Consider the following 24,203-nt stretch of genomic DNA (forward strand, 5'->3'; position numbering starts at 1 on the left):
GGGGTCGGTCCCGTGTCTGGGACATATTGGGGGGTCGGTCCTGTGTGTGGGATATATTGGGGGGTCGGTCCTGTGTCTGGGATATATTGGGGGTTCAGTCCCGTGTCTGGGACATATTGGGGGGTCGGTCCCGTGTCTGGGACATAAACACAGAACTCTTTGTCCTCGTGTAGCACGGAGGAGGAGGAAGGGGGAGCGTGCTCCGGCCTCTCGGCTGGATATGAAGGAGAAGCACGCGCCCCGATCACAGCTCCGAGCACGCGCTGCAACTTGCTGACTTCACCGTTTTGCGGCGGAGAAAGGGGGCGGGGCTTCCAGCACCGGGAGAAAAAGACACAAAAGGGCGGAGTTTTGGCTGGTTAAGAAAAGGTGGTGGGCGGGGCTTGTCTCTCCGGAAACCCCTCAGTGTGTTCGTAGTCGCCTCGCTCGCTCGCGCTGCCTCCAGCCACCCCTCAGCCGCTGACTCCCATTTCCCCGCCTCCTCCTCCGCTGTCCCCGCCCACCGCCGAACTCGTCAGCGCCACCAGCAGCCGTCAGAGGCGTATTACAGGCAGCTCCCCATTCCCTCCTCCCCCTCCTCCTTCTTCTTTCTTCCGACTCTCAATGTTCGGCAGCCGGCCGGAGCCTGCTCGTTTCCCCCCCGGCTTGGTGTCTCCAGGATCCCCCTTCCCCAGCACATTATCCAGCGACGTGAGAAGAGGGACGGAGAGCGCTCCTGAGGTAACCGGAGAGGTGAGGGAGGGATCCGGGCAGAGCCAGCTTTGTTCTTGTTTTCAGCCCCGGAGAAAAGCGAGGAAGGAGGAGGAGGAGGAGGGGGGACTGACTTCACGCATCACTTGGTACACCATGCTGATATTGGAGTGCCTCCTATCATAACAAACCGACCACAGCACCCCCTCCCCTCCCCCAACAATCATCCGGCCCCCACACCTGTCCACACTGCGGCCCCCGGGCCCCCCACTCAGGGGGGACCCTCCTGTCCATAGGAGCCATCCCAGGGCCCCATCCTGCTCTGGGCCCCCAGTCCTGTCAGGGATCTGTGTCTGATCCTCCAACCTGTGGCCCTCCAGCTGTAGAGGAACCAGAAGTTCCAGCCATCCCCAGTGTGACATCAGGACAGGCCATGGCAACCCAGAGGAGCAACATCACCCGCACTATGACCACATGTGGAGGAACTACAAGTCCCACAGATCCGCGGCCCTTCAGATCTAGAGAACTACAAATTCCAGCCTGACATATACGCCATCAGGATCTGGTGTTGGGGGGGGGGGGGAGACTACAAGTCCCAGCCTGTCCTACTTGTCAGCTGCCATGCTCAGCCAGAGACCCATCTGCCATGGAGGAACTACAAGTCTCACACCGGCCTGCCTGAGTCAGCCGTGGCCCTTATGGTTTCAGGAACTACTAATCCCAGCCAGTTGTATCCCCCACCTGGGTTTAGTGTGGAGGGACTACAAGTCCCATCTTTTTCTGCTTGTCAGCAATCTTCATTGGCCATCGAACAGCCACAAGTCCCACATCAACCTTCCTGGGTCAGCCATGGGCAAGCTATGGTCCTTCAGGTCTGGGGAACTACAAATCCCAGCTAGACATATCCACCATTTGAGCCTGGTAGGAGGGACTACAAGTCCCATCTTGTTCTGGTTGTCCTTGATTTTCACAGATTGGCCAGCCAGGAACAAGCCAACCATGGAGAAACAACAAGTCTCACACAGTCCACAGCTGATTCAGGAAGGCTGATCTATGGTCAGGTCTGAGGAACTACAAATCCCAGCCAGCCATGTCCATCTTATGGACCAAGTGTGAAGGGACCACAAGCCCCATCTTGTTGTCGCCAATCTTCATGAACTGGCCATGGCGAGCCAGGGACTGTGGAGTAACTACAGATCCTACATGGGTCTTTCTAGGTCAGCTATGGGCAATTTGCAACCCTTCTGCTCTGGGGAACTACAAATCCCAGCAAGCCACGTCCACCATCTAGACTTGGTATTGAGGGGCTACAAGTCCCATCTTGTTTTGCTTGTCACCAATCTTCATAAATTGGATATGGCCAGCCAGGAGCCTGCTGTCTGTGGAGGAACTACAGGTCTTAAATGGGTCTTTCTAGGTCATTAATGGGCAATTTGCAACCCTTCTGCTCTGGGCAACTACTAATGCCAGCCTTTCCTTTTTGTTATCTGTATCAGATCTGGGGCAGCTATAGGGAGGACTACAAGTCCTATCCTGTCCTGCTTATCAGCTGACCTTATAGATTGGCCATTGCCAGCTAGGTACCCATCATCCATGGGTGGGCTACAAGTCCCATCTCCTCCTGTTTGTCAGTTCTAGATTGGTCATGGCCTGATAGAAGCCTGTTTAACATTGAGCAACTACAAGTCCTACATTGGCCTTTCTAGTTCAGCTGTAGGAAAGCTGCAACCTTCCAGCTGCAGGAAGCTACTGATCCCAGTCTGCCCTGTAAGACATTGGTATCCAATCAGGGCCAGTTGTGGAGGAACTCCAAGACCAGTCATTTTCAATTGTATTTATAGATTGACCAATGACCAGCTAGGTACCCACCAACCATGGGTGGGCTAAAAGTCCTATCCCCACCTGCATGTCAGATGTCTTTCTAGTTTGGCCATGGTCAGCCAGAGACCCGCCAACCAACTTGAAGTAGAACCATAAGTCCCACATGGGCCTTTTTAGGTCAGCTGCGGGCAAGCTGCAATCTCACTGCTCTGCAGAGCTACAAATCCCAGCCAGCCCTGTCAGCTATATGTATCAGATCTGAGCTCATCCTGTCTGACTTGTCAGTGTTCATTAGATGACCTGCCAGCCATACAGGAACTACAGGTCCCAATCTGCCAAGCCTGTGGGCAGTCTGATTCTCCACCTACAACGGAACTATATTTCCTATGTAGCAGGTCCTTGCGCATGGAATTATTGATTCCTACAGAGGAACTACAAAACATAGCCCACCCTTGTTCACCAGCACTTCTAGTAGTTCAGATCTGGGCAGTTTGTGGTCCTTTCCAGCTGTAGAAGAACTGCAGTGGTCAACCTGGGACTTTTGGTTCCTCCTTAATTGAAGAACTACAGCTTCCCCTTAACTGATCTGCCGCTCCCCAATAAATAAAAGTGTTGAAAAGTTGGGTGGAGTCCAACACTGATCCTCATTAGTGTAACTTTACCAAACATCACTGGTTTCTGTTATTAGTTCTGCTCACTCCTGCAGATGTTCACACGTATATTTGCAGGCCATGAATTTGTAACTAAGTAAAAGAATCTCTTTTGTCCCAAAGCACGTGTGAAATGTTTTTTTTGGCCAATTTCAAAAATGCTTCTGAGATTCCTTGTGGTGTGAAGAGTGCGCTCTTTGATCTGAAGCACACAATATCACTCGAGGGGCGTATTATTGGTTGCTGATTGTTTCAACTGAGTAATCTTTGAAAAGTCAGACAAGAAGCTTCTGAAGGCATAATCTGGTTTATGTACCGACTATAACAAGTGTTTAGTTTTCCTACAGAAGTTGTTTGTTTATGGAATATAAATATTTTACTTTCATTGTGTTGTGCTGTTACTATGCTTAACTGAAGTGGTGATGGTATTTTTTCTTTCATTTCTAGGTTCTATATCAGGACTGAGTAACGTCTACCAACATGTCCAGTGATCGGCAAAGGTCAGATGATGAAAGTCCTAGTACCAGCAGTGGAAGTTCGGATGCTGATCAGAGGGACCCGCCAGCCCCTGAGCCAGAGGAGCAAGAGGAAAGGAAACCTTCAGCAGTTCAACAGAAGAAAAATACCAAATTGTCCAGTAAAACCACTGCAAAGCTGTCTACTAGTGCTAAAAGGTAATCAACTGAGATGACCAAGGATGTCTGAAAGAACCATTCTGCAGGCTGCCAAGTTCCACAGGATGAAGATAACCCCTTTTGCACTAGTGACGTATTGCCATTTGGGCACCACTCCTCTTTTAAGTGAACCTGTAAGAATAGAAATATGGGAGCAGCCATTGCCGTCTTGGGTTTTTTTAGGCTCCATGCACACTGGGCTTAGAAATAACTCCCAGTTCCCTTTTGTACACTGTTTAGGAGAGTTTAGCAGTTTTTCTGTCAAACGCAAACCAGAGGTTTTTTTTTCTGTCCTGCCTTTAAATGATGAGCTCAAAATATGCCTCTAATCCTCCTTAATGTGCTTGGACACATAGGATAACATCGAGTTGCTTCTACAGGCAAAAACTCAAAATTCCTGTAGAAGCAGCAATTTTTAAGTCAGTGTGAATGGACCCTAAAGGTGCCAACTTTGGGGTCACTGAGAACAAGCAGGATGGGATTTTGGTCTTTTCAGACTTTACTGGTTACATGCTTGGTCTAGGTCAGTGCCTCACAAGGTCGACCTTTCTCCAACATTTTAACCCTGCTGCTAAAACTAATTAATTGGGGGTCAGTGGGAAAAAATGCCCCTTACGTTGGTGGCCAGTGTGAAGAATGCAATCCTTACAGAAAAGATCATTTGTGTCTGCAGCTGGCCAAAACTATGACCTCTAATTTGATAATGCTGTTAATCAGCTGCAGCCTCTGGTGGAACCCTGGCGAGCACTGTTCCACTAGGTAGCGATGCCTTCAATATAAAAGTAAAAACAAGGCATTCATGGCAGCACCCATGCTTTTTATTTACAGATTCTTCTTAATAGAACAGAGTGCAAACTTGGTTCCCATGATTGCATGGCAGCCAATCATCAAATCTTAAATCATTCTGAATTGTTTAAACTAATAAACAGAATAACTTTGTTATTCAGAGTTTTTACACTTTTCACATCCTAAGTGCTCTTTTGAGTGATCTCATTATACCTGTACCTCAAGATAATAATCACCCCTTATTTTCCTTAGATGCTATGAGCCTAATTTTGATGACTGGAAATGGTAGACTAGAGCTGGGCAAACAAAAGTGTGCCAAGATCTTTGCTTTTTAGCAGATCCGGCATCTGTGGAATTTTGAAGGACTCTTTAATGGTATATTATTTCCTGAATACTGTGGTGGCCTTTTCTAGGCAGTGGTCATTATTTTTTAGAGTTGGGAAATCTCTGTATGACAGGTGAATGACTTATCTACCATGTATGAGCTCAAAGTTCTATCCTAAGGCCTGACAGATGCGTTCCTTCATGCATCATTCAGGCAGTGTTTCTGAGTTCTAAAATTGGCCTTATGGCAGCATTCCCTGATCCATGTAGGAGAACGTGTGTCCGCTTTCAATCTCTAATATTTATAACCATCCATAACCTCTTCTGGACGTGTGTGATTTTAATGTTCTCTCCACAAGTCTGCAACCACAGAAACGCTATTTAAGGTTATGAGCTCATTCTCCCACATAGAAGCTAGCCACTAGAAACCTTCCTTTTTCCTGTTGACCAAGCCTCAGACTATTGATTGTCATAAGTAAGCAATATCACACAAAGGGGGTTTGTGTTTGCACACTAATAGCTGCAGTATTGACAAACTGAGGTGGAAGGCACAGGGGTAAGTTTGTATTTCTCCTTTTATTATCTGCTGCTTATCCTGGGCAAAGCTACTCATGTAAATCCCGGCATTTATCACTTGGCTAGTTCAGACATCCTAAAATACACTAAACATGCAAGGAAATCCTATTTTATGTAAGCATCGTGATGACTAAATGTGCAGGCAAAGTTCAGGTATTTTGCAAGCAATCTTGTGCTTTAAGTATGCCAGCCTGCGTTTGATTTAATTTACTGCTCTTTCAGTTCATTCCAGGAAAATGCATTGAGATTTGTGCTCCTTTTGCAGGAATCTGTTCTTTTTACTTCCATAAATTTCAAAAGTTAGTGTTGCTACTGCTGTTATTTTCTGTTGGTTAAAGTGCTTTTGCTTTATTCCATGTAGAATAGCGCCATAAACATTCTTTGTGATTTGCCATGACTAATTCTATTTGAGTGTTTATTTGTGTTTTTCTGCTCAGGTATTAGCAAGATTGTCATGGTTTTATATAAACTGTATCTTGGCAGAATGTATCAGAGCTGAGCTTTTCTATTTTGAAGATTTGGCTGCATTGCTAAAGAAAATTGTAAGGACACAGATATGATTTAAAAAAAAAAATATATAATATAAATATATATATATAAAAAAATATATATATATATATATTTTTTTTTTTTAAATCCTAATATATGATATTAATTTTTTTTTTTTTAATGTTATTTAAAGTGTCTCCAAAGTAGTTTTAAGTGACTTTAATCCAAGGATCATCATTGGGTCTGTTTAGTGATCATGCTTGCTATAAATCTGTAGAATTTTGTTCACCACTGATTTATTTTAATATGTTGGACATTGTTTTCTTTATCAGAATCTAATAGTTTTATATATTACAGCACAAGTAGTACTAAATAATAAAAACATTTTTGTATATCAGAGGAAAAAGTAGTTGTACAACTTTTATAATGTGATAACTTTTGTATGTTGTATCTTTTAGTGCTGCAGCATTGCATAGGAATATTTTTAAAATGTTTTAGAGCTAAACTAAAAAAAAAAAAAAATAACAGTTCATGCTTTATTTGTGTAATTGCAGCTCCTTAAGAGCACTGTTGGACTCGTCTAAAGTCATTGTCAAAATGCTGGAGTTCACCTCCTCCCTTCCAGCCTCATTTGCATATTAGCTTAAAAAGGAATTCTCTCTAGCAAAGAGTGTTTGGAATCGAACCATTTTCACTTTTCTGGGGAGCTGAAAGAATCCTCTTTCACCCTCCTGCCTTTGTAGGCAGCATATCTGCATTGAAGCCCCTGGAATACAGCTGCTAAGTTCCTGTGTTGTAGGATTTGGGTTATGCCTCTGAGAACAAAGAGGAAGCAGCCATGTTAGCGTTACTGAAGGCAAAGCCAGCGTTGCATTTAACAACATCATGGTAGAGGGCAGTGTAATTCCCTGATTCATTCTGCAGAGTGTTTTGAATCGCTTCTCATTTCACTTACAGAATTCAGAAGGAGTTAGCTGAAATAACCCTTGATCCACCTCCAAACTGCAGGTATGTAACAATTTATCTCTAAAAAATGTCTGATCTGATGGTAGTTTTGCATAACATTTAAGGATATTTGCCTTTTTAAAGTGTAAAGTTGCAAGCTTTGGCGTGCATATGATTAGTTTTTTAAAAAGGTTAAAGCTGTGAAATGCAGGTTTGGTATGTTTCTAACTTCCATTTTTCCGGGATCATGAATTTTAAGTAGGATTTTGCTATATCTGAAGTTCCAATAACTACTGTAGTTCTTTTTAAGTGATTTACTGGGTTGTTTATGTAAAATTGAAATATCATTTTAGCTGGTGTATATTTCTGAGCTGACAGCTTCTCGTGTCATGTTATCCTTCATCTTTTCTGCTTGTATTTGGAGTGTTTACCATGAGACTGATCTGTATCAATGATTTCTTACACCACAAGTTGTATGTTACATTAGGGGTGTCTTTAAACTTTTGTACAGAGATTTTGGAAATTAAAAAGTTTGTGCATAGCAGGTGATTAGCAGCTAATTTTACACAAATTATACAATCGTTAGAAGGTAATTTTTTTAATAAGATGTTATATGCACCTCATTTGTTCTGAATATTTATACATTGAAAGTCTTGGAGATTTTATTTAGTAGCTTTAGTACTTTTAATGTAAAAGATGGATTAAAGTTATGCCTAATTGCTTTCAGTTCAATATGTGTTTTTCATTATCGCCAGCTTTTTTACTCGGTGACAAAGTGTAACGAAAAGAACATACTTGAATGACATTAAGGAAAATTCACAGTGTGTGTGTGTGTGTGTGTGTGTGTGTGTGTGTGTGTGTGTATGTAGATTAAGAGTTTTAATGAAAAAATAAAATATATAATTATTTATTTTTAATTTTTTTTTTTCATTAAACACTTAAATCTGTCATCCTGTGATTTTTGTGTTTTACGATGATAACCAGTTTGCTTTCACATGATTGAATTACTCACCTCCTCATGTATGAATATGTGTTATTAAGAATGAACATACATCTGGGTGGACATGGAGATATTATAATTTTTTTAATCTGTCACCACTGGCTGTAGCTTTATTATGTGATCTCTGGACTGACTGACAGTCAAGGACACTTTCATAATTGCATTGTTAAATCATGCTTCATATATTTTAACAAGCAGTTCAACATTTCTGTCTGTATAATAACTAGTCGTAGATTTAGGTAACCTATAATAAGAGAAATTTGGAGGCTGCCATTGCTAAACATCTGAAAATGGCAGCTGCTGGGCTGTCATGCTGATCCCAAACTAGTAGACGAGGACTGTTCTCTTTTGACTTCGTGATCGACATACTCTTTTCAGTAACTCTAAAGCCTCATACACACGATCGGATGTCCATCCCGGAATTGTGTGATGAAAGACTGTTTTCCTAAAATCGGGCCGTTAATACTCTCCATCAGACAATTGTTGTCCAACTTTTGGCCAACAAATGTTGGATGGCAGGCTAGTCATTTTTCGTCAGGCAACAGTGTGGACACAAGTCGTCACACAAGTCCAAAGTACAAACACACATGCTCGGAATCAATGCTCACCAAACATGACATTAGCAGAAGCAGCTCAATGGGTGGCGATCAAGAGCTGAAATTCGACTTAGTATGTCACTACATTCGTGTTTGTTGGCCGACAATTGTGTACTGTTTGTATGCAAGACAAGTTCCTGGCACACGCCCCTCTGACGCTTTGTCTGCTGAACATCCGATCGTGTGTACGAGGCTTAAGACCCCTTTCACACAGGTGGATAGAATTCAGCTTTTAGCTGCTAATAGCTCAAGTTATCTACCGCAGCTATACTCAGACAATGGGGGTTATTTTTACGAAAGGCAAATCCACTTTGCACTACAAGTGCAAACCACAAGTGCGAAGTCCACTCGCTGTAAATCTAAGGGGTAGATCGGAAACGAGTAGAAGCTCTGCTGATTTTATCATTCAATCATGTGCAAGCTAAAATGCTGTTTATCTTCCTTGGATCTACAGCGACTGCACTTCCAAGTGCAATTTCAAGTGCACTTTGCACTCGTAGTGCAAAGTGGATTTGCCTTTCGTAAATAAGCCACAATGCTTTCCTATGGCCCCAGTCACACACTGCATTTAGCAACGATTTTGTTGCATGGGGTTTGGTGTGGTTAGAAAAAATAAATTTGACTGCGTCCAGGACTGATTTATTGCAGCTATCTGCAGATAATCGCAATGTACTATTTCACTTGCAGATAGCAGTGGCAACAAAGAAAGGAAAAGCAGGAAGCGCATCAGAAATGGCAAAAAAATCCTAAATACAGCAGCATGTAAACGCAGCTAATCGCAATGTACAGCTGCAGTGAATGCTGTGCCAGGATTTTCTGAATTTCAAAACCTGCTTTAAACAGTGGCAGAACAGCCGCCCGTGTGAAAGGGGTCTAAAAGTACTAAAACCAGAGACATCTTAGTAAATAACATTTTCAACAAGACATCGGAAACGACTGCCGTATTATTTCTCTGGTAGCCCTCTGTAAACAACATAAGCATTTGACCTCCTACAGAGAAGTTAATTGCAGCACTGATTAGCTAGGACATCTGACTTTTTTTAAATTATTTTAGCACTGTGTTTGCTATAAAAGGATAAGTACCCTGGTAAACTCTATTTATAGTATAGATGGAAGAAAACCTGACATATCTTCTCAAAGCCTTGCTATATGTCTGCCATGAATGAGTGGAAATCCTTTTGAATACCATAGATTAGGAAGCAGTATATTTGGTATCTCAAAGTGTGGAAGCTGACATTGGGGACATGGCATTAAATGAGATTGATGTGGAGAGGTGTGCTAATACTAGGCTGCTACACCTCCTTGCCCCTGAACTTGTGTGTGTGACCTGTACAGCTCAGTGATATATGGCTTTATGCTGCGTACCTGTACCCAGCATATGACACGGGCAGAAGTGAAGTTGCTGTCTAATAGTTTTATCCAATGGAACAATTTTGCAGCATTTGACATGGGTATATAGCGAGTGATGTTGCTGTATATTAAAAAATTTTTTTTTTTTTTTTTTTTTAATAATTTTTTTATTTTTTAAGCTGATTTTAACCCAAAACCAAAAATGTAATCCGTTGGGTAAGCTTCAATTAGATGTGGTGGCTGCATTTGTTTTAGGGTTTTCCCCTCTGTTTTCATCTGGTGATCTGGCAAGTAACACTTTAGATGAATAAGAACAGGGGGCACAGCAGGCAGCAGCATTGTCACTTTGGGAGAGGGGAGTGTTACATGTGCTAGCAGATTTAAATACACTAATAAACTGTAGCTAACTCCAGCTCACACTTTTTTAATCAGTTACAGCGAACAGTTTTTTTCCCTTTTTTAGGCAGGCTATAGATGGGTCGAATTTCGGAAGAATTTTCTTTAGAAAATCTTGGCTAAGAATTTTCGTTTGTATTTTGCACCATTAGTGGACTGCAGCAACATCCAATTTTCATGCAGCAATGAAATCTGAGTAATCGGACATGTTGGAAATTTTTTTGAAAAACAAATTCTTTTTTAATTGATGGGAGAATCATGCGAGAAACTTAATCGAAAAAGAAATGTGCAAGAAAGGAAAATCCCCAGAAAGAAAAGATTCCCAGCCAGGAAAATTATTTTCTGTAGCAACAAGAGGTGAAATTAAAGGTTTGGTTGGCTGAATTTCGAAATCAATGGTGGCCCCATTGGATCACAAAACGCACAAATTTTCTGATTTTTAAAAGAAAGTTCTTTAGAAATTCGACCCGTGTATGGCCAGCCTTAGGATAAAGGTTTTACGTATATAAATAAAGGGGTGCTTTCAATCATTTAAGTGTTAAATGGTTTGTATCATCCATGCAAACTGATACATCTGAATGAGCTTGTTCTTTTGAAAAACAGATTTACTGGGCAGTTCACCAGATAAAAATAGAGAAACAATCTAAGAATTGCTCAACTGCAATATAATGTTTGCTTTTGGGTTTAATACAACTTCAAATGCCTAGAGCTGTTGTTTCCCTGCAGCTAAAGTTAAAGCATTAATCCTTTGCATGCACCCAGCAAAGATCATATCAGATTGCCTGAAAGCCACTGTTTATACACTGTAGAAGCTGTGCTGGTTGTAGAAACAGTTAATTTTGGTTGTTGCAAACTTACATTTTAATGTTAGTGGAACTTCACCCTAAAAGGGAAGTTCCACTTTAACATCTCACTCCCCCACCCCACTTCCTCCTGTTGCCTATGCCATCAAAGTGGACTTTCTCTCCGAGCTCCAATCCCCCCCCCCCCCCCCCCTTCTCTCTCCCAACCAAACAGTATTTGTAGCTACTGAAGATCCTCTTTTATGTGCTTATCACTTTCCTGTGTTTGGCCAACTTTTGTTTTCCCAAAGACTTTTCCTGGAGCTGAACAGTTCTAGTAGTAATAGGCTTGTAAAAAGGGACTGGATGTTGTAAATCTTATCTTAGATGTGAGTTGTTCCAATTGGAATATGGCTATTTTTATTTTTTATTCCAATAATCACAGAATATGCAAAGTGTATAGGGCCAAATGCTGAGTTGCTAAGTTTAGGATTGACTAGTTCTTTTCCCATTGTTTTTAAAATCCCAAACTTCTGTTTTTTGAATACAGTTAAATCAAATAGACACGGTTCACACCTATGCATATTTTAGTGCAATTTCAGTTTTGCAGAAACGCACAACAGTCCATTTTAACATGGTTTCCTATGGATGTAGTTCACATCTGTGCATTTTATGGAAAGTGCCAGGGTTTTGTGTTTGTGTGTTTGTTTTTTTTTTTTTTTTTTTTCTTCTGGCTTTACTTCCATAGACTTCAGGGGTTTAAAGATGTTTATTGAAAAATGCAACCCGCACAAGTGTGAATCAGGCCTAAAAGGATTAGTTTACCTTTTCAGAAAATGTGAACTACACCCAATTTTTCTTAATTACCTGTTATGGGGTAATTGTGCACAGATATCTAGATGGCAATGGGTTTGGTTAGTACATACTTTGCCTTTTTTATTTATTTATGGTCTCACCAGGCTGTTAAAGATAATAACTTTTTTTTTATTACTTTAAGCTCATGTAGCAGTCAACGCACATGTTTAAGCACATGCCTAGATATGAGTGTATTGGCAAATATTAGATCAAATATTATTATTATTGTATAATATTAGATATTATTATATTAGATAAAAGGCGAAATAAATATTTGAGACCACATTAGATATTTTAACCTGGGAAAGCTTAAATCTAGCTTATTAAAACCCCACAACCCCTTAATTATGATGATTTTTCCCATGCTCGGCATTCTCTGGCTCAGCTGGCTGCCATAGAACAGTGATTAAATACATTAATAAACATAATAAAGAACAGTGGTTCAAGACTAATATTGCACAGCCTTGGAAAAAATACTAATTGATTTTTTTTTTTTTTTTTTTTATGCATTCATGAAAGAAAATCCCAGGGATAATTTTGTAATATTCAGCATACAAATCTATTAGCCAAACGTATCTTCATTATGCTAGTAAATGTCTAATTTGCTGGCATATAAATAGTCAAAATATTATCTCTCCACGCATGCCATACCTTGCCAAATTGGTTATGACTATCGATTTAAAGGGGTTGTAAAGGTAAACGTTTTTTTCCCCTTAATGGAGGGAGAAGTACCTGCGGGAGGAAGCAGAGACAGCCGCCAAGGGACCCCAGAAGAGCAGGTTCGGGGCCACTCTGTGCAAAACGAGCTGCACAGTGGAGGTAAGTATAACATGTTTGTTGTTTTAAAAAAAAAGAAAATTTTTACTTTACAATCCCTTTAATTCTTCCAATTGCACCTTGTCTTGGCGTAAAAGGAGTTATGCTGCATATGCTTTCATTTTATAACATCTCTTTCCAGAACTTCCTAGATTCCCTGCATGCTTTGCAGATACTCCTCTGCTGTTTACATTCCATTTACAAGGACTACATATTCCATGGTACCTTGCTGCCTGCAATCAGTGATCCCTGTACTGACTCCACCTCCTGAGACTCTTCCACTTAATACCTCTGTAGTTCAGAAGATCACGCTGCAAAACCCACCAACAGGAATCTACTGTGATCACTGGCTGTGGCAAACGGGCACAAATGGCTGCAGGCACCAACAGCCTATCATTGCAGTGTTCTCGCTCACCTGCTCTGTGAAATGGTGTTGCACAGAGCAGCCCCAAACCTCTTCTCTTCTTCTTCTCGGGTCCCTCATTAGCACCCTTGGTCCCTTCCTCCTGCCGAGTACCCCTAGAGGAAAGAGGTTGCAATGGGGGCACCCAAGCTGGCTCGTTCACGATCCATAGCTCTTCGTGTCCATTCACACACAGGGTCATGGCTTGGGCCCACCCCTTTCCTCATTGGCTCAGTGGATGTGATTGACAGCAGTGGGAGACAATGGCTTTGGCTGCTGTCTCTTCTAATAAGTAGGGAGAGAGCCGAGTCTCTAATGCACTGGATTCAGTTGGGGCTCAGATGAGTATTAGGGGAGCTGCTGCACAGAGAGGCTTTTTACCTTTATGTATAGAATGCATAAAGGTAAAAAAGCCTTTAGAGCCACTTCACATAGAGAATCCTTTTTTTTTTATTTTTTTATTTTTTTCATGATTTTCCTTGATTTTCCTTGTTAACCAGAAATGTTCCTACATAAGAGAATTTTAGAAATATTCATATCCAACAAACCAAAGGATCAACTTGGTTGCAACATTGTATTTGAGTGACCTTAAACGACCTGGTCATTCAGGTTTATAGTTTAAGGGCCAGTTCACACTAGACGCAGTTCTGTGCGCTTTTTTTCTGCACTAAAAATGCATGCACAGTGTTTTCCATGTATTCCAATGGTTCTAGTTCACACCATGCAGTCAGTTTCTGGTGCAGAAACTGACCGGAACTGACTGTTTTGGTGCAGAAAAAACAGAACTGCACAGAACTGCATCTGGTGTGAACTGGGCCTAAAAAAAAAAAAAATTTTTTTTTTACTGATCCCAGAATAACGGCCGCAGAGAATGCAACGTCTTAAACTGCCTATACACTAGTAGATTTTTGAACAAATGTTCATACGTATTTTCGTACAAAAATTCTTTGTACATTCAATGACTGGGCCAAAGTAATCTAAAGTCGTTTAAAAAAAAAATTTGTTTTGTGTTTTTAACATTCGATTTTGGAATAAATGTAATTTCATAAATTAAAACCACATACACTGTTAGGCCGCGTACACACGGGCGGACTGTTCGCCCAACTTAGTCCGCTGAACAGTGTTTCAGCGGACAATCCGCTCGTGTGTGGGCTTCAGCGGACTGTTTCAGCGGACAGTCTGACGAACAAAGTCTTACGGAATTTCCGTAAGACAGTCCGTCCAAACTTGGTTTCAGCGGACAGTCCGCTCGTGTGTAGGCTTGTTCGACAGACTAAGTTTGGCGCATGCTCAGAAAGGATTTACACGGCGAAGGTTGCATTGCAGTGTATTGGACGTCGAATTTCTCGTCCCGTCGTACGTGCCGTTCACGTCATCACGCACGCTTTCAGCGGACTGTCTGCTCATCGTGTGTGGTCAAGTCCGTTCATGCAAATTTTGAACGGACTGTTTGTTGGATTGTCTGACGAACTTAGTTGGGCGAACAGTCCGCCCGTGTGTACGCGGCCTTAGACAGATGTTGAGGAAACCTTTTCAGTCCTGTTCTTTTGAATTTTCTCATCACTGCTGAAAAATTATGATTTTTATTTTTGCCCCCCCCCCTAATAATTCAAAAAAATTGAACAAACCTAAAACATTTTGAACAAAATTCTACAAGTGTATGTTCAGCTTTAGTCTATCCACTGAAATATTTTGCACTTGGTCGTGCAGCTCAGCATGAAAGAGAAGATTCCTTTTAACATGTATGTGAACACGTATAATGTTAATCACAATATTGCGTGTGAATGGCTCTTAGAATTATGAAATGACACAGCCTTCTTAAAAAAAAGAAAGGAAAAAGTATCCTGTTCTTTGTATTGCTTCCTTCCTCCTGACCACACTAAGGAGGAGAGCACACATTGGTCAGTTCTCCAGAAATGTAACTGTCACATTAGTTGTGTTATTAATCAAACTGTCAAATCATCAAATGGCTGGTTTCCTAACCGATCACATGTACAGCATCGTGGCAGTTGAAGATTAAACCAAAGCCAAGGTAGCAGCTTCCTTGGCTGAAAACCATAGGAGGGTTTACATCAACTTTAACTGCAGAATTACTAGCATGATAAGAAGCTGAAGGATACAAAGAGGTTGATTTACTAAAACCTGGAGAGTGCAAAACCTTGTACAACTCTGCATAGAAACCAATGGGCTTCCAGGTTATTTTGCCAAAGCTTAATTGCACCAGCTGATGTTAGAAGCTGATTGGCTACCATGGATATTGGAACAGTAATAGAAGAGAAATCCTGTAATGGGGACACTAGTTCTGGTGACACACCCTGGGATTCCTTCACATTGGAGGAATTTCCACTTCCTGTTTGGGCTATGATACAGAAATTGAAGAGAAATCTCCCAATGGGACACAGATGGCAAAAAAAATAAAAATAAACACTGGCAAGGGTTCTAATCCTTTCTTACTTCATCCAAAATCTCGGAAAAAAAATTGCCTTTTGGTTGCACTTTTTTTTTTTTTTTTTTAAGTAAGAGACACACAAACAAATGGCAGAACAGTATAGAGTAGGACCTTCTTTAATATGGAAATAAAGGCTCCAGTTGTCATATTCATGTTACAAATCTTTTTGTACAGCAAGCTTATAGGCAGCAGGTGCCGACTCCTGTGTCAGCTGCTTGTGGCCAACTGAAACAGAGTTGGACAGGGTCACCGCCATTACTGACTTCACATTCTGTGATTGCTGGTTGTCTAGCAGAGTCAACAAGGACCGATTGTAAGCTCTCAAACCCCTTCATGCATAGACTACATAACTTGAGCCTCTGTACTGGCCATGGTTTTGCTGAAGGAAAGATTAATTCATTAGGTTTAAAATGGTTCTTAAAGCGGAGGTCCACCCTAAAATGGACCTCCGCTCATCGGAATCCCCCCCCCCCCCCTCCGGCGCCACAATTGGCACCTTTCAGGGGGGAGGGGGGTGCAGTTACCTGGATAATCCAGGTAACTGCACCCACTTCCAGGATAGCTGTCTGCGGAAAGGGGCGTAGATTACGCCCCTTTCCGCAACTGCCCGTCCCTTTGCGCAAGTGCCCCGCTGCCTGCTGGGAAACACACAGTTCCCAGAGGCAGCGGGGACCGTCCGGATTGCGCCGCGCGGCTCGCGCATGCGCAGTAGGGAACCGGGAAATGAAGCCGAAAGGCTCCATTTCCTGATTCCCATACCCAAGATGGCGGCGGCAGGACCCGACAGACGACCTAGCGATCGGCTTCGGGTGCCGACATCGCGGGCGCGCTGGACAGGTAAGTGTCACTATTTTAAAAGTCAGCAGCTGCAGTATTTGTAGCTGCTGGCTTTTTAAAAAAAAAAACAAAACAAAAAAAAAACCGCGGAGTCCCGGTGGACTCCCGCTTTAAGCCACTATATCATCTGTATACCATCCCATCTGTTCTATAATGCTATGACCCAGTGCCTGTGATGTTTTTTAAAAAAAATACAGATTTCTACCTTATTTTAGAGCGTCTCCCTGTGCTCACGTGACTCCTCGGCTCTCTCCTCTCCCCATAGCAGGCAGAGCCGAGAACTCCCACTCAGGAGACTCTCGAAGATAAAGTAGAAATTGGCAATTGTTTTTTGTGCAACACAGGCACTGGGGAACGTAGCATTATATAACAGATGGGATGTTATACAGATGATATAGGTTTTTTTTTTTTTTTTATAGCAGCAGGAGGGGGGTGGGCAGTGTCTAGAGCTGACAGACAGGGAGGGAAGAGGAGAGCAGAGAGGAGACACAGCAGATGACAGGGGTATGTAAACTGACCACGGTGTTGGGATTCAGCAGCCATGATAAACCATTGTCAGTTTACAGGTGGGAGGGCAGAACCAGGCAGGATCAGACAGATTTTTAAGGCTATGTAAGAGACCAAATTACACAGCACAAGCACTGTGCTGTAAAACATGCTTTAAGGGAATAAAATCTATTTTTTTTTATTTTTTTTTTATGATGCCTCAAGGTGATGCGCTTTTGCGAAATTTTCATGTGAACAGTCCATAGTAAGTGTGGTTTTGACACAGAACGTCCTATCACTGCTATGGAAAATAGATGCGCATATATTGGCACAAATCGCTGTCATTAGGATCGCCAAATAGTATTGGAGACACTGGTAGAAAATAAAGGAAAGTAGCTGCAGAAAGAAGCACAATATTTGATTGGCATAAAAAATACACTGCTAGTAGAATAAACCTTCTTTCGTTCCAAATGACAAAAATTATGATTAGCAGAAACCCTGAGGATATATAAACAATAGATTTAAAGAAAGATTCCCCCATTTGGGTATTGTTAGAATTTAAATGAACCCAGCGAGGAGGATGTCTGTCTATCTATGCACATCATCCATTATGCTTTGTATTCTGTCTTTCGCACTCTGTGCCCACTTGTGTCACATGACTCATCTTGAAAGTGTCTACTTATTGAATGCATTAGTCAGTGCAATGCGAATCACCTTATGCTTGGAACTTGTTTGTATTGCCATTATTACCTAACTGGTGATAACAAAAATAACATGATAATGCGTATTCCTATGGGTTTCCTTCTACTCACATGTGGCAGCAACTATCCTTTCCCAGTAGCTATTTAACCTAATTATGGGCCAATCATTACGTTTCTAAATCAACAAAAGCAAGATTTAAGTGTAATAGCTGAACAGTTCTTGCCCTTCTTAGCTTAAGTGTGTGACTCACATCATTGTATCACTGTAAAGCAGCTTACCAATTGTTTTCTTTTAATTGCATCCTTTGACGTTTATTAAATATCTGTACTTCTTTTTTTTTTAAATAAAATTTGAGCTCTGCAACGTGGATATCATTTCTAGTAAATGTAAGTAACTGGTTCTTGGCAGAATACTGTATCTATGACGTATGACTCGCGCATGCACAGTAGGGAACTGAAGCCACAATGCTTCACTTCCTGATTTCCCCCAACTAGAATGGCGGCAGCAGCAGCAGCTATCGACCGGCTTCGGCTGCCGACATCGCTGGATCCTGGGACAGGTGAGTGCCCATTTATTAAAAGTCAGCAGCTGCAGTATTTGTAGCTGCTGGCTTATAATATTATTATTATATTTTTTTTACAGTGAAATCCCTCTTTAAAGCAGAACATCATCACCTGAAAAGAAGTTTCACTGATTTCTACTTGGTCTCAACCCAAACCCCCGCCTGCAACCTCCTGGGACACATCACATGTCCTAGAAGACTGTGGGACCATTCAGAAAGAGCAGTGAGAAGCTAGCTGTGAAATTCACATCTAACTTCCCACAAGCAAGATGGTGGCACTGGGGAGCCAAAGACTGTCGAGGAACCAGCCCAAGTGCTGAGAATGACAAATCCTTGGACTTGAAGGTGTCTGCACATTAAGTCAGCTGCTGACTTATTTTTTTTTTTTTTTCACAATGAGCTGTTGATATTATTATGTCACAATCCGGAAACCAACTTAATTGTGTAATTGTTATAGTTATGAATTACTTTTGTACACAGAAAGCTGATATTTGTGCTTGTTTGTCCTTCCATTCTTTTTGTTCCAGTTTCTGTTAAAGTGGTTGTAAAGCCACTAACAAAAAAATAAAAAATAAAATAAAAAAAAACCCTGCAAGACAAAGGCATTATGACCTAGTATGCATTCTATCTAGCTCATTATGAATTACTTACCTTAGATCGAAGCCCCCGCAGCGGTCCTCATACACTGCTCAGACCAGCAACATCCAACATCGGGTTACTTCCAGGTGTCGCGGGTTTCCGGCGCTATGATTGGCCGGAGCCTTGATGACGTCACTCCCGTGCATGCGCATGGGAGCCGCCGGTAACCACATACTAGCTGAAGCAGCGGCGCATTCAGCACATGCTGATACAGGGGATGATATCTCCTAAACTGTCAGGTTTAGGAGATATCCGGGGTAGCTACAAGTAAGCCTTATTCTGTAAGCCTTATTATAGGCTTACCTGTAGTAAAAATTTGTTGTAAAGGGTTTACAACCACTTTAAGATGGCACTGAACTGTTTTTACAATGATTAAATTTCATTATACTGACAGTAACCTGACTCATTGAGTAGATGGTGCTTATAACGAATACCTGGTTAATTGGCATTTTTAAGATAATGCAGTTGGGAGTTGAGCAGTTTGCACCATATTGCCTTGAAACCTTTCAGTTGTACGCTCTTTTTGACTTTCAAGGATATTCAGTCTTGTGTTGTACTATTGTAAAACGCATTCACTATTATGGTCCTTTTTACACACTGCAAAAACCTGGGACATTTTTGTTATTAGTAAATGTAATTACTAGGTGCCAGTATTTTTAGAAAGACCCTCTCTCACCAGGAAAGCTCTGGAAAATGAAAACTTTTAACTTTAATTTGAGATGCTTAATTGCAAAACTGTACAGAGGAGATATTTAACGCATTGTACTTTTTCCCTTCTTTAAAAAAAAAAAAAAGTTTACAAATCAACATTGTACAAAATAGATCATTTGCTTTTATTGGCATATTGCACTAACAAAGTGACAAGTATAACATGGATTCCAATGCCTTAGTTCACACCAGTGCAGTGCGTTCCAGCGCAGTCAACAAACTTAGAACATTTTGCATTTTTTTTTTTTTTTTTTTTTATGAAAAAACTCTTAAAAAATGCACAAGAATGGATAAAAAAAAATGCTCATGCAGAAACTCCTCCAAAACAGCAATGTTGGTGTGAACTGACCCTCATCAAGGAGGAAGACTAGTCCAAGAGAAAGCACAAATAATTTTCTACAGTTTTGGGTGAAGGCCGGGGGGGGGGGGGGGTTGTGGAGAGTGGGGTGTCTTTCATTTTTGACTTTACTGGTCACACAGTATGAATGTGTGTTTGGAGGGAGGCTTCAGACTGTCGGCAGATCATTTTTATATGTGATATTGCCCCCCACCCAGCACAAGTCAGAGCACCCTTTTCTGGTAACTGAGTAAATGCAAACTTGTACTGTTTCACTGCAATAGTTGGGGGATTGAGCAGTTTATCAGTGAGACTTGCCATGGTTCGAGTGGTGATGGTATTAAGGGGGAGGGAGTGGAGTTGCTGGATATACAAACAGCCAGTAAAGCGAGTTCCACCAACGTGTTTTCCCTTTTTTATTTTTTGGATCCTAATATACATTATAATGCCATTCACGTTTTTAAAGAAAATTTGCTGCTCTGATACACATTTGATCAAAAAATACCTTCTATTCTTCTGTGGTATGAAGTTCCCATATTGCTTGTGGGCACGTGAACCCAACAAGCATTTATTTCTGATATATGGTGCAGCTGAATTTCCAGCTTGCACTGCCCGTTCTCGCACATGCGCAGTGTGAGACGCTCGCAGCGTAGGAAACTTTATCACGTTGCCATCACAATGGGCATCGAAGTGCCTGCCCCGTTGTGATGGGAACCATCAACCTGACTGGCGTCATCGCGTTGCTTCCGGTTTTGGAATATCGCGATAACGAGTAGTGGCCACCCACACTGACTGGGAATGATGACACATAGCTCCCAGGAGACAGTGCGCTGCCGGATATGACGGATATATCTGCAGGTGGCAGAGACGGGGAAACTATAAGCTGCTAGAATGTTTTTGATTTCTAAAAGTAGGTGGAACTCCGCTTTAAAGTTGGATGTCTTTTAGTTTGATGTTTTTAATTTCTTCGTTATCTTTGACTACAGTAAGTCTTAGGCGTCAGCATATATTGGTGTTGGCTGTGGCGTTTTGCCAGTTTTTTCAACTGAGAAAATATATTTTCGCTAATGCAGGAATTGCAGATTATCAGAACCTGTTATCTTCTAATTTAGTTGGTAATGCAGTATGGGATACATTTTTGGGATGTTTGTTTTCTAAACGGTATGTGTTTGTAGTTGGTTGACAGAAGAATTTACAGCAGACAATCATTGCAATCGGTGACAGGCTTCAAAGCACTCTTATTTTAATGTGGGTCTGAACCCTGGAAGCTGTACCCACAAAATACAAAGCATAAACAGCTGGTCGCTACCAGTATTGTCTTTGGGCTCCTTGCAGGCCCACCCTCTTGTCAGATCTGGCATTCTGGTGACTGGTAATCTTGATTGATGGATAAATAATCAAGCAGCTAAAGGGTGACAAAGTGCAGATGAGTGAAGCAGGAGGATCTTCTTCCAGGGCAGCTTTTCCTCCAACAAGGAGAAAGAGGAGCATAGTTTGATTCAATTTCCTTCAGTAGGGAAAATAAAAACCTTTCTGATCCCCCAAGACAATAGAATATTCTCTGGATCAACTTTACCTATAACTATTAGTATGCAGTTATATTATGTACATTTAAGAAAGAATCCAGGCTTTTTTAAAGCAATCTACTGCCCTGGACAGAGCCAGCTGTTGAGGGAGTTTATTTCACATTTTTACAGCTCTTATTATGAAGAAGCCTTTCTGTATTTGGAGACTAAATCTCTTTTTTTCACCAGACATAAATCATGCCCCCTTGTACTCTGTGATGACCTTTTAAAGTGAATAACTGAACACCAAGTTCACTATATGGACCAAATTCAGTTCCTCTAACCTTTCCTTATAGCTGAGTTCCTCCATACCTCTTATCAGTTTGGTTGCCCTTCTCTGCACTTTCTCCAGTTCCCAGATTATCCTTTTTGTGAACTGATGCCCAAAACTGAGCTGCAAATTCCAGATGAGGTCTTACTAATGATTTGTACAGGGGCAAAATTTATGTCCTTTTCTGGAGTCCATACCTCTCCTAATGCAAAAGATTTTGCATGCTTTGGAAACTGCAGCTTGGCATTGTATGCTATTATTAAACTCATGATCTACCTAAACTCCCCCGATCCTTCTCTATGGATTCCCCCAGTTTTACGCCCCCTAGTATGTATAATGCATGTATATTCTTAGCCCCCAAGTGCATAACTTTACATTTATAAACCTCATTTGCTACATAGTTGCCCAATTAAACCATTGAGAATAAGAAGCATTAACCACTACTCTCTGAATTCGGTCTTTGTAGCCAGTTTTCTATCCATTTACAAACTGATCTTTCCAAGCTTGTAGACTTTACCTTAACTTTTTTTTTTTTTTTAATTTAACCACTTGCTTACTGGGCACTTAAACACCCTTCCTGACCAGACCAATTTTCAGCTTTTGGTGCTCTCACACTTTGAATGACAATTACTCAGTCATGCAACACTGTACCCAAATTAATTTTGTCCTTTTTTTCCCACAAATAGAGCTTTCTTTTGGTGGTATTTGATCACCTCTGGGGTTTTTATTTTTTACGCTATAAATGAAAAAAGACCGAAAATTTTGAAAAAAAAAAATGCATATTTCTTTGTTTCTGTGATAAAATTTTGCAAATTATAATTTTTTTTTTCATAAATTTTGGCCACAATTTTTATACTGCTACATATCTTTGGTAAAAATAACCCAAATTAGTGGATATTATTTGGTCTTTGTGAAAGTTAGAGAGTCTACAAGCTGTGGTGCGAATCGCACAAAACTGATCACACCTGATGTACTGGTGGCCTATCTCATTTCTTGCGACCCGAACAAGTCAGGAAAGTACAAATACCCCCCCAAATGACCCCTTTTTTGAAAGTAGACATTCCAAGGTATTTACTAAGATGCATGGTGAGGTTTTTGATGTTGTCATCTTTTTCCCACAATTCTTTGCAAAATGAAGATTTTTTTTATTTTATTTTTTTCTCACAAAATTTTCAATGTAATAGGTTATTTCTCTCACATGGCATGTGTATACCACAAATGACACACCAAAATACGTTCTGCTACTCCTTCTGAGTATTACAATATACAATACCAAATGTGTGAGACTTTTACACAGCCTGGCCACATACAGAGGCCCAATATTGAAATGGCACCATCAGGCGTTCTAGGAGCATAAATTACACATTTCATTTCTCAACCACCTATTACAGTTTTGAAGGCCCTGGAGCACCAGGACAATGGAAATGCCAACAAAGTGACCCCATTTTGGAAAGCTAACACCCCAACGTATAATCTATGAGGCATAATGAGTCGTTTGAATGGTTCATTTTTTTTCCAGAAGTTTGGGGAAAATGTGGAAAAAAAATGAAACCGCATTTTTTTTACGCAAAGTTGTCCATTTATAAGATATTTCCAACACATGGCATGTACATAGCAAAAATGACACCCCAAAATACGTTCTTCTACTCCTCCTGAGTATAACGATACCAAATGTGTGAGACTTTTACACAGCCTGACCACATACAGAGGCCCAATATTGAAATAGCACCATCAGGCATTCTAGGAGCATAAATTACACATCTTATTTCTCAACCACCTATTACAGTTTTGAAGGCCCTGGAGCACCAGGACAATGGAAATGCCCACAAAGTGACCCCACGTGGCACTGGAGGCAGATGGCGCTGGGGCTGGCAGGTGGCACTGGGGCTGGCAGGTGGCACTGGGGCTGGCAGGTGGCAGTGGCGGCACTGGGGCTGACGGCACTGGGGCTGACGGATGGCACTGGCGCTGGCAGGTGGCGCTGGCAGGTGGCACTGGCAGGTGGCACTGGCGGCACTGGGGCTGACGGAACTGGGGCTGGCAGGTGGCGCTGGCAGGTGGCACTGGGGCTGGCAGGTGGCACTGGCACTGGTGGCACTGACGGCACTGGGGCTGACGGATGGCGCTGGCAGGTGGCACTGGGGCTGGCGGCACTGGGGCTGGCGGCACTGGGGCTGGCGGCAGGCGCTGGCAGGTGGCGCTGGGGCTGGCAGATGGCACTGGGGCTGACAGATGGCACTGGGGCTGACAGATGGCACTGGGGCTGACTTACAGATCGCTCTCCCTCCTCACTGTCTCTGTGTGAGGAGGGAGAGACACGGCAATGGGAGATGATCTCGTATGTTTACATATGAGATCATCTCCCATTGGCAGCTGCGATCGCGCTGTGAACGGCCGCTTTGATTGGCCGTTCACGGCGATCTGTATTTGCCTGTCTCCGGGAGACACGGCGAATACAAAACTTCCGCGATGCGCGCCCCGGCGGCGCGCATTG

The 24,203-nt window shown here is 41.9% G+C and overlaps 1 protein-coding gene across 2 annotated transcripts in view; it reads left to right on the forward strand.

Moving 5' to 3' along the window:
- Positions 1-443: 443 nt before the first annotated feature.
- The window catches only part of UBE2E3 (ubiquitin conjugating enzyme E2 E3), a 96,624-nt gene continuing 72,864 nt past the window's right edge, over positions 444-24,203 (forward strand). The window contains exons 1-3 of one of the 2 annotated variants that reach the window (XM_077448118.1): positions 444-732; positions 3,609-3,835; positions 6,968-7,018. In XM_077448118.1, the coding sequence (XP_077304244.1) occupies positions 3,642-3,835; positions 6,968-7,018 (245 nt within the window). In that variant the 5' untranslated portion in view covers positions 444-732; positions 3,609-3,641. The remainder of the gene's footprint in view (positions 733-3,608; positions 3,836-6,967; positions 7,019-24,203) is intronic. The other variant, XM_077448117.1, reaches the window with a different exon arrangement.

The sequence above is a fragment of the Lithobates pipiens genome, unplaced genomic scaffold (assembly GCF_037356315.1).
Source record: "Lithobates pipiens isolate NorthernLeopardFrog02 unplaced genomic scaffold, aLitPip1_a1.2 Scaffold_22, whole genome shotgun sequence".
Lineage (NCBI taxonomy): Eukaryota > Metazoa > Chordata > Amphibia > Anura > Ranidae > Lithobates > Lithobates pipiens.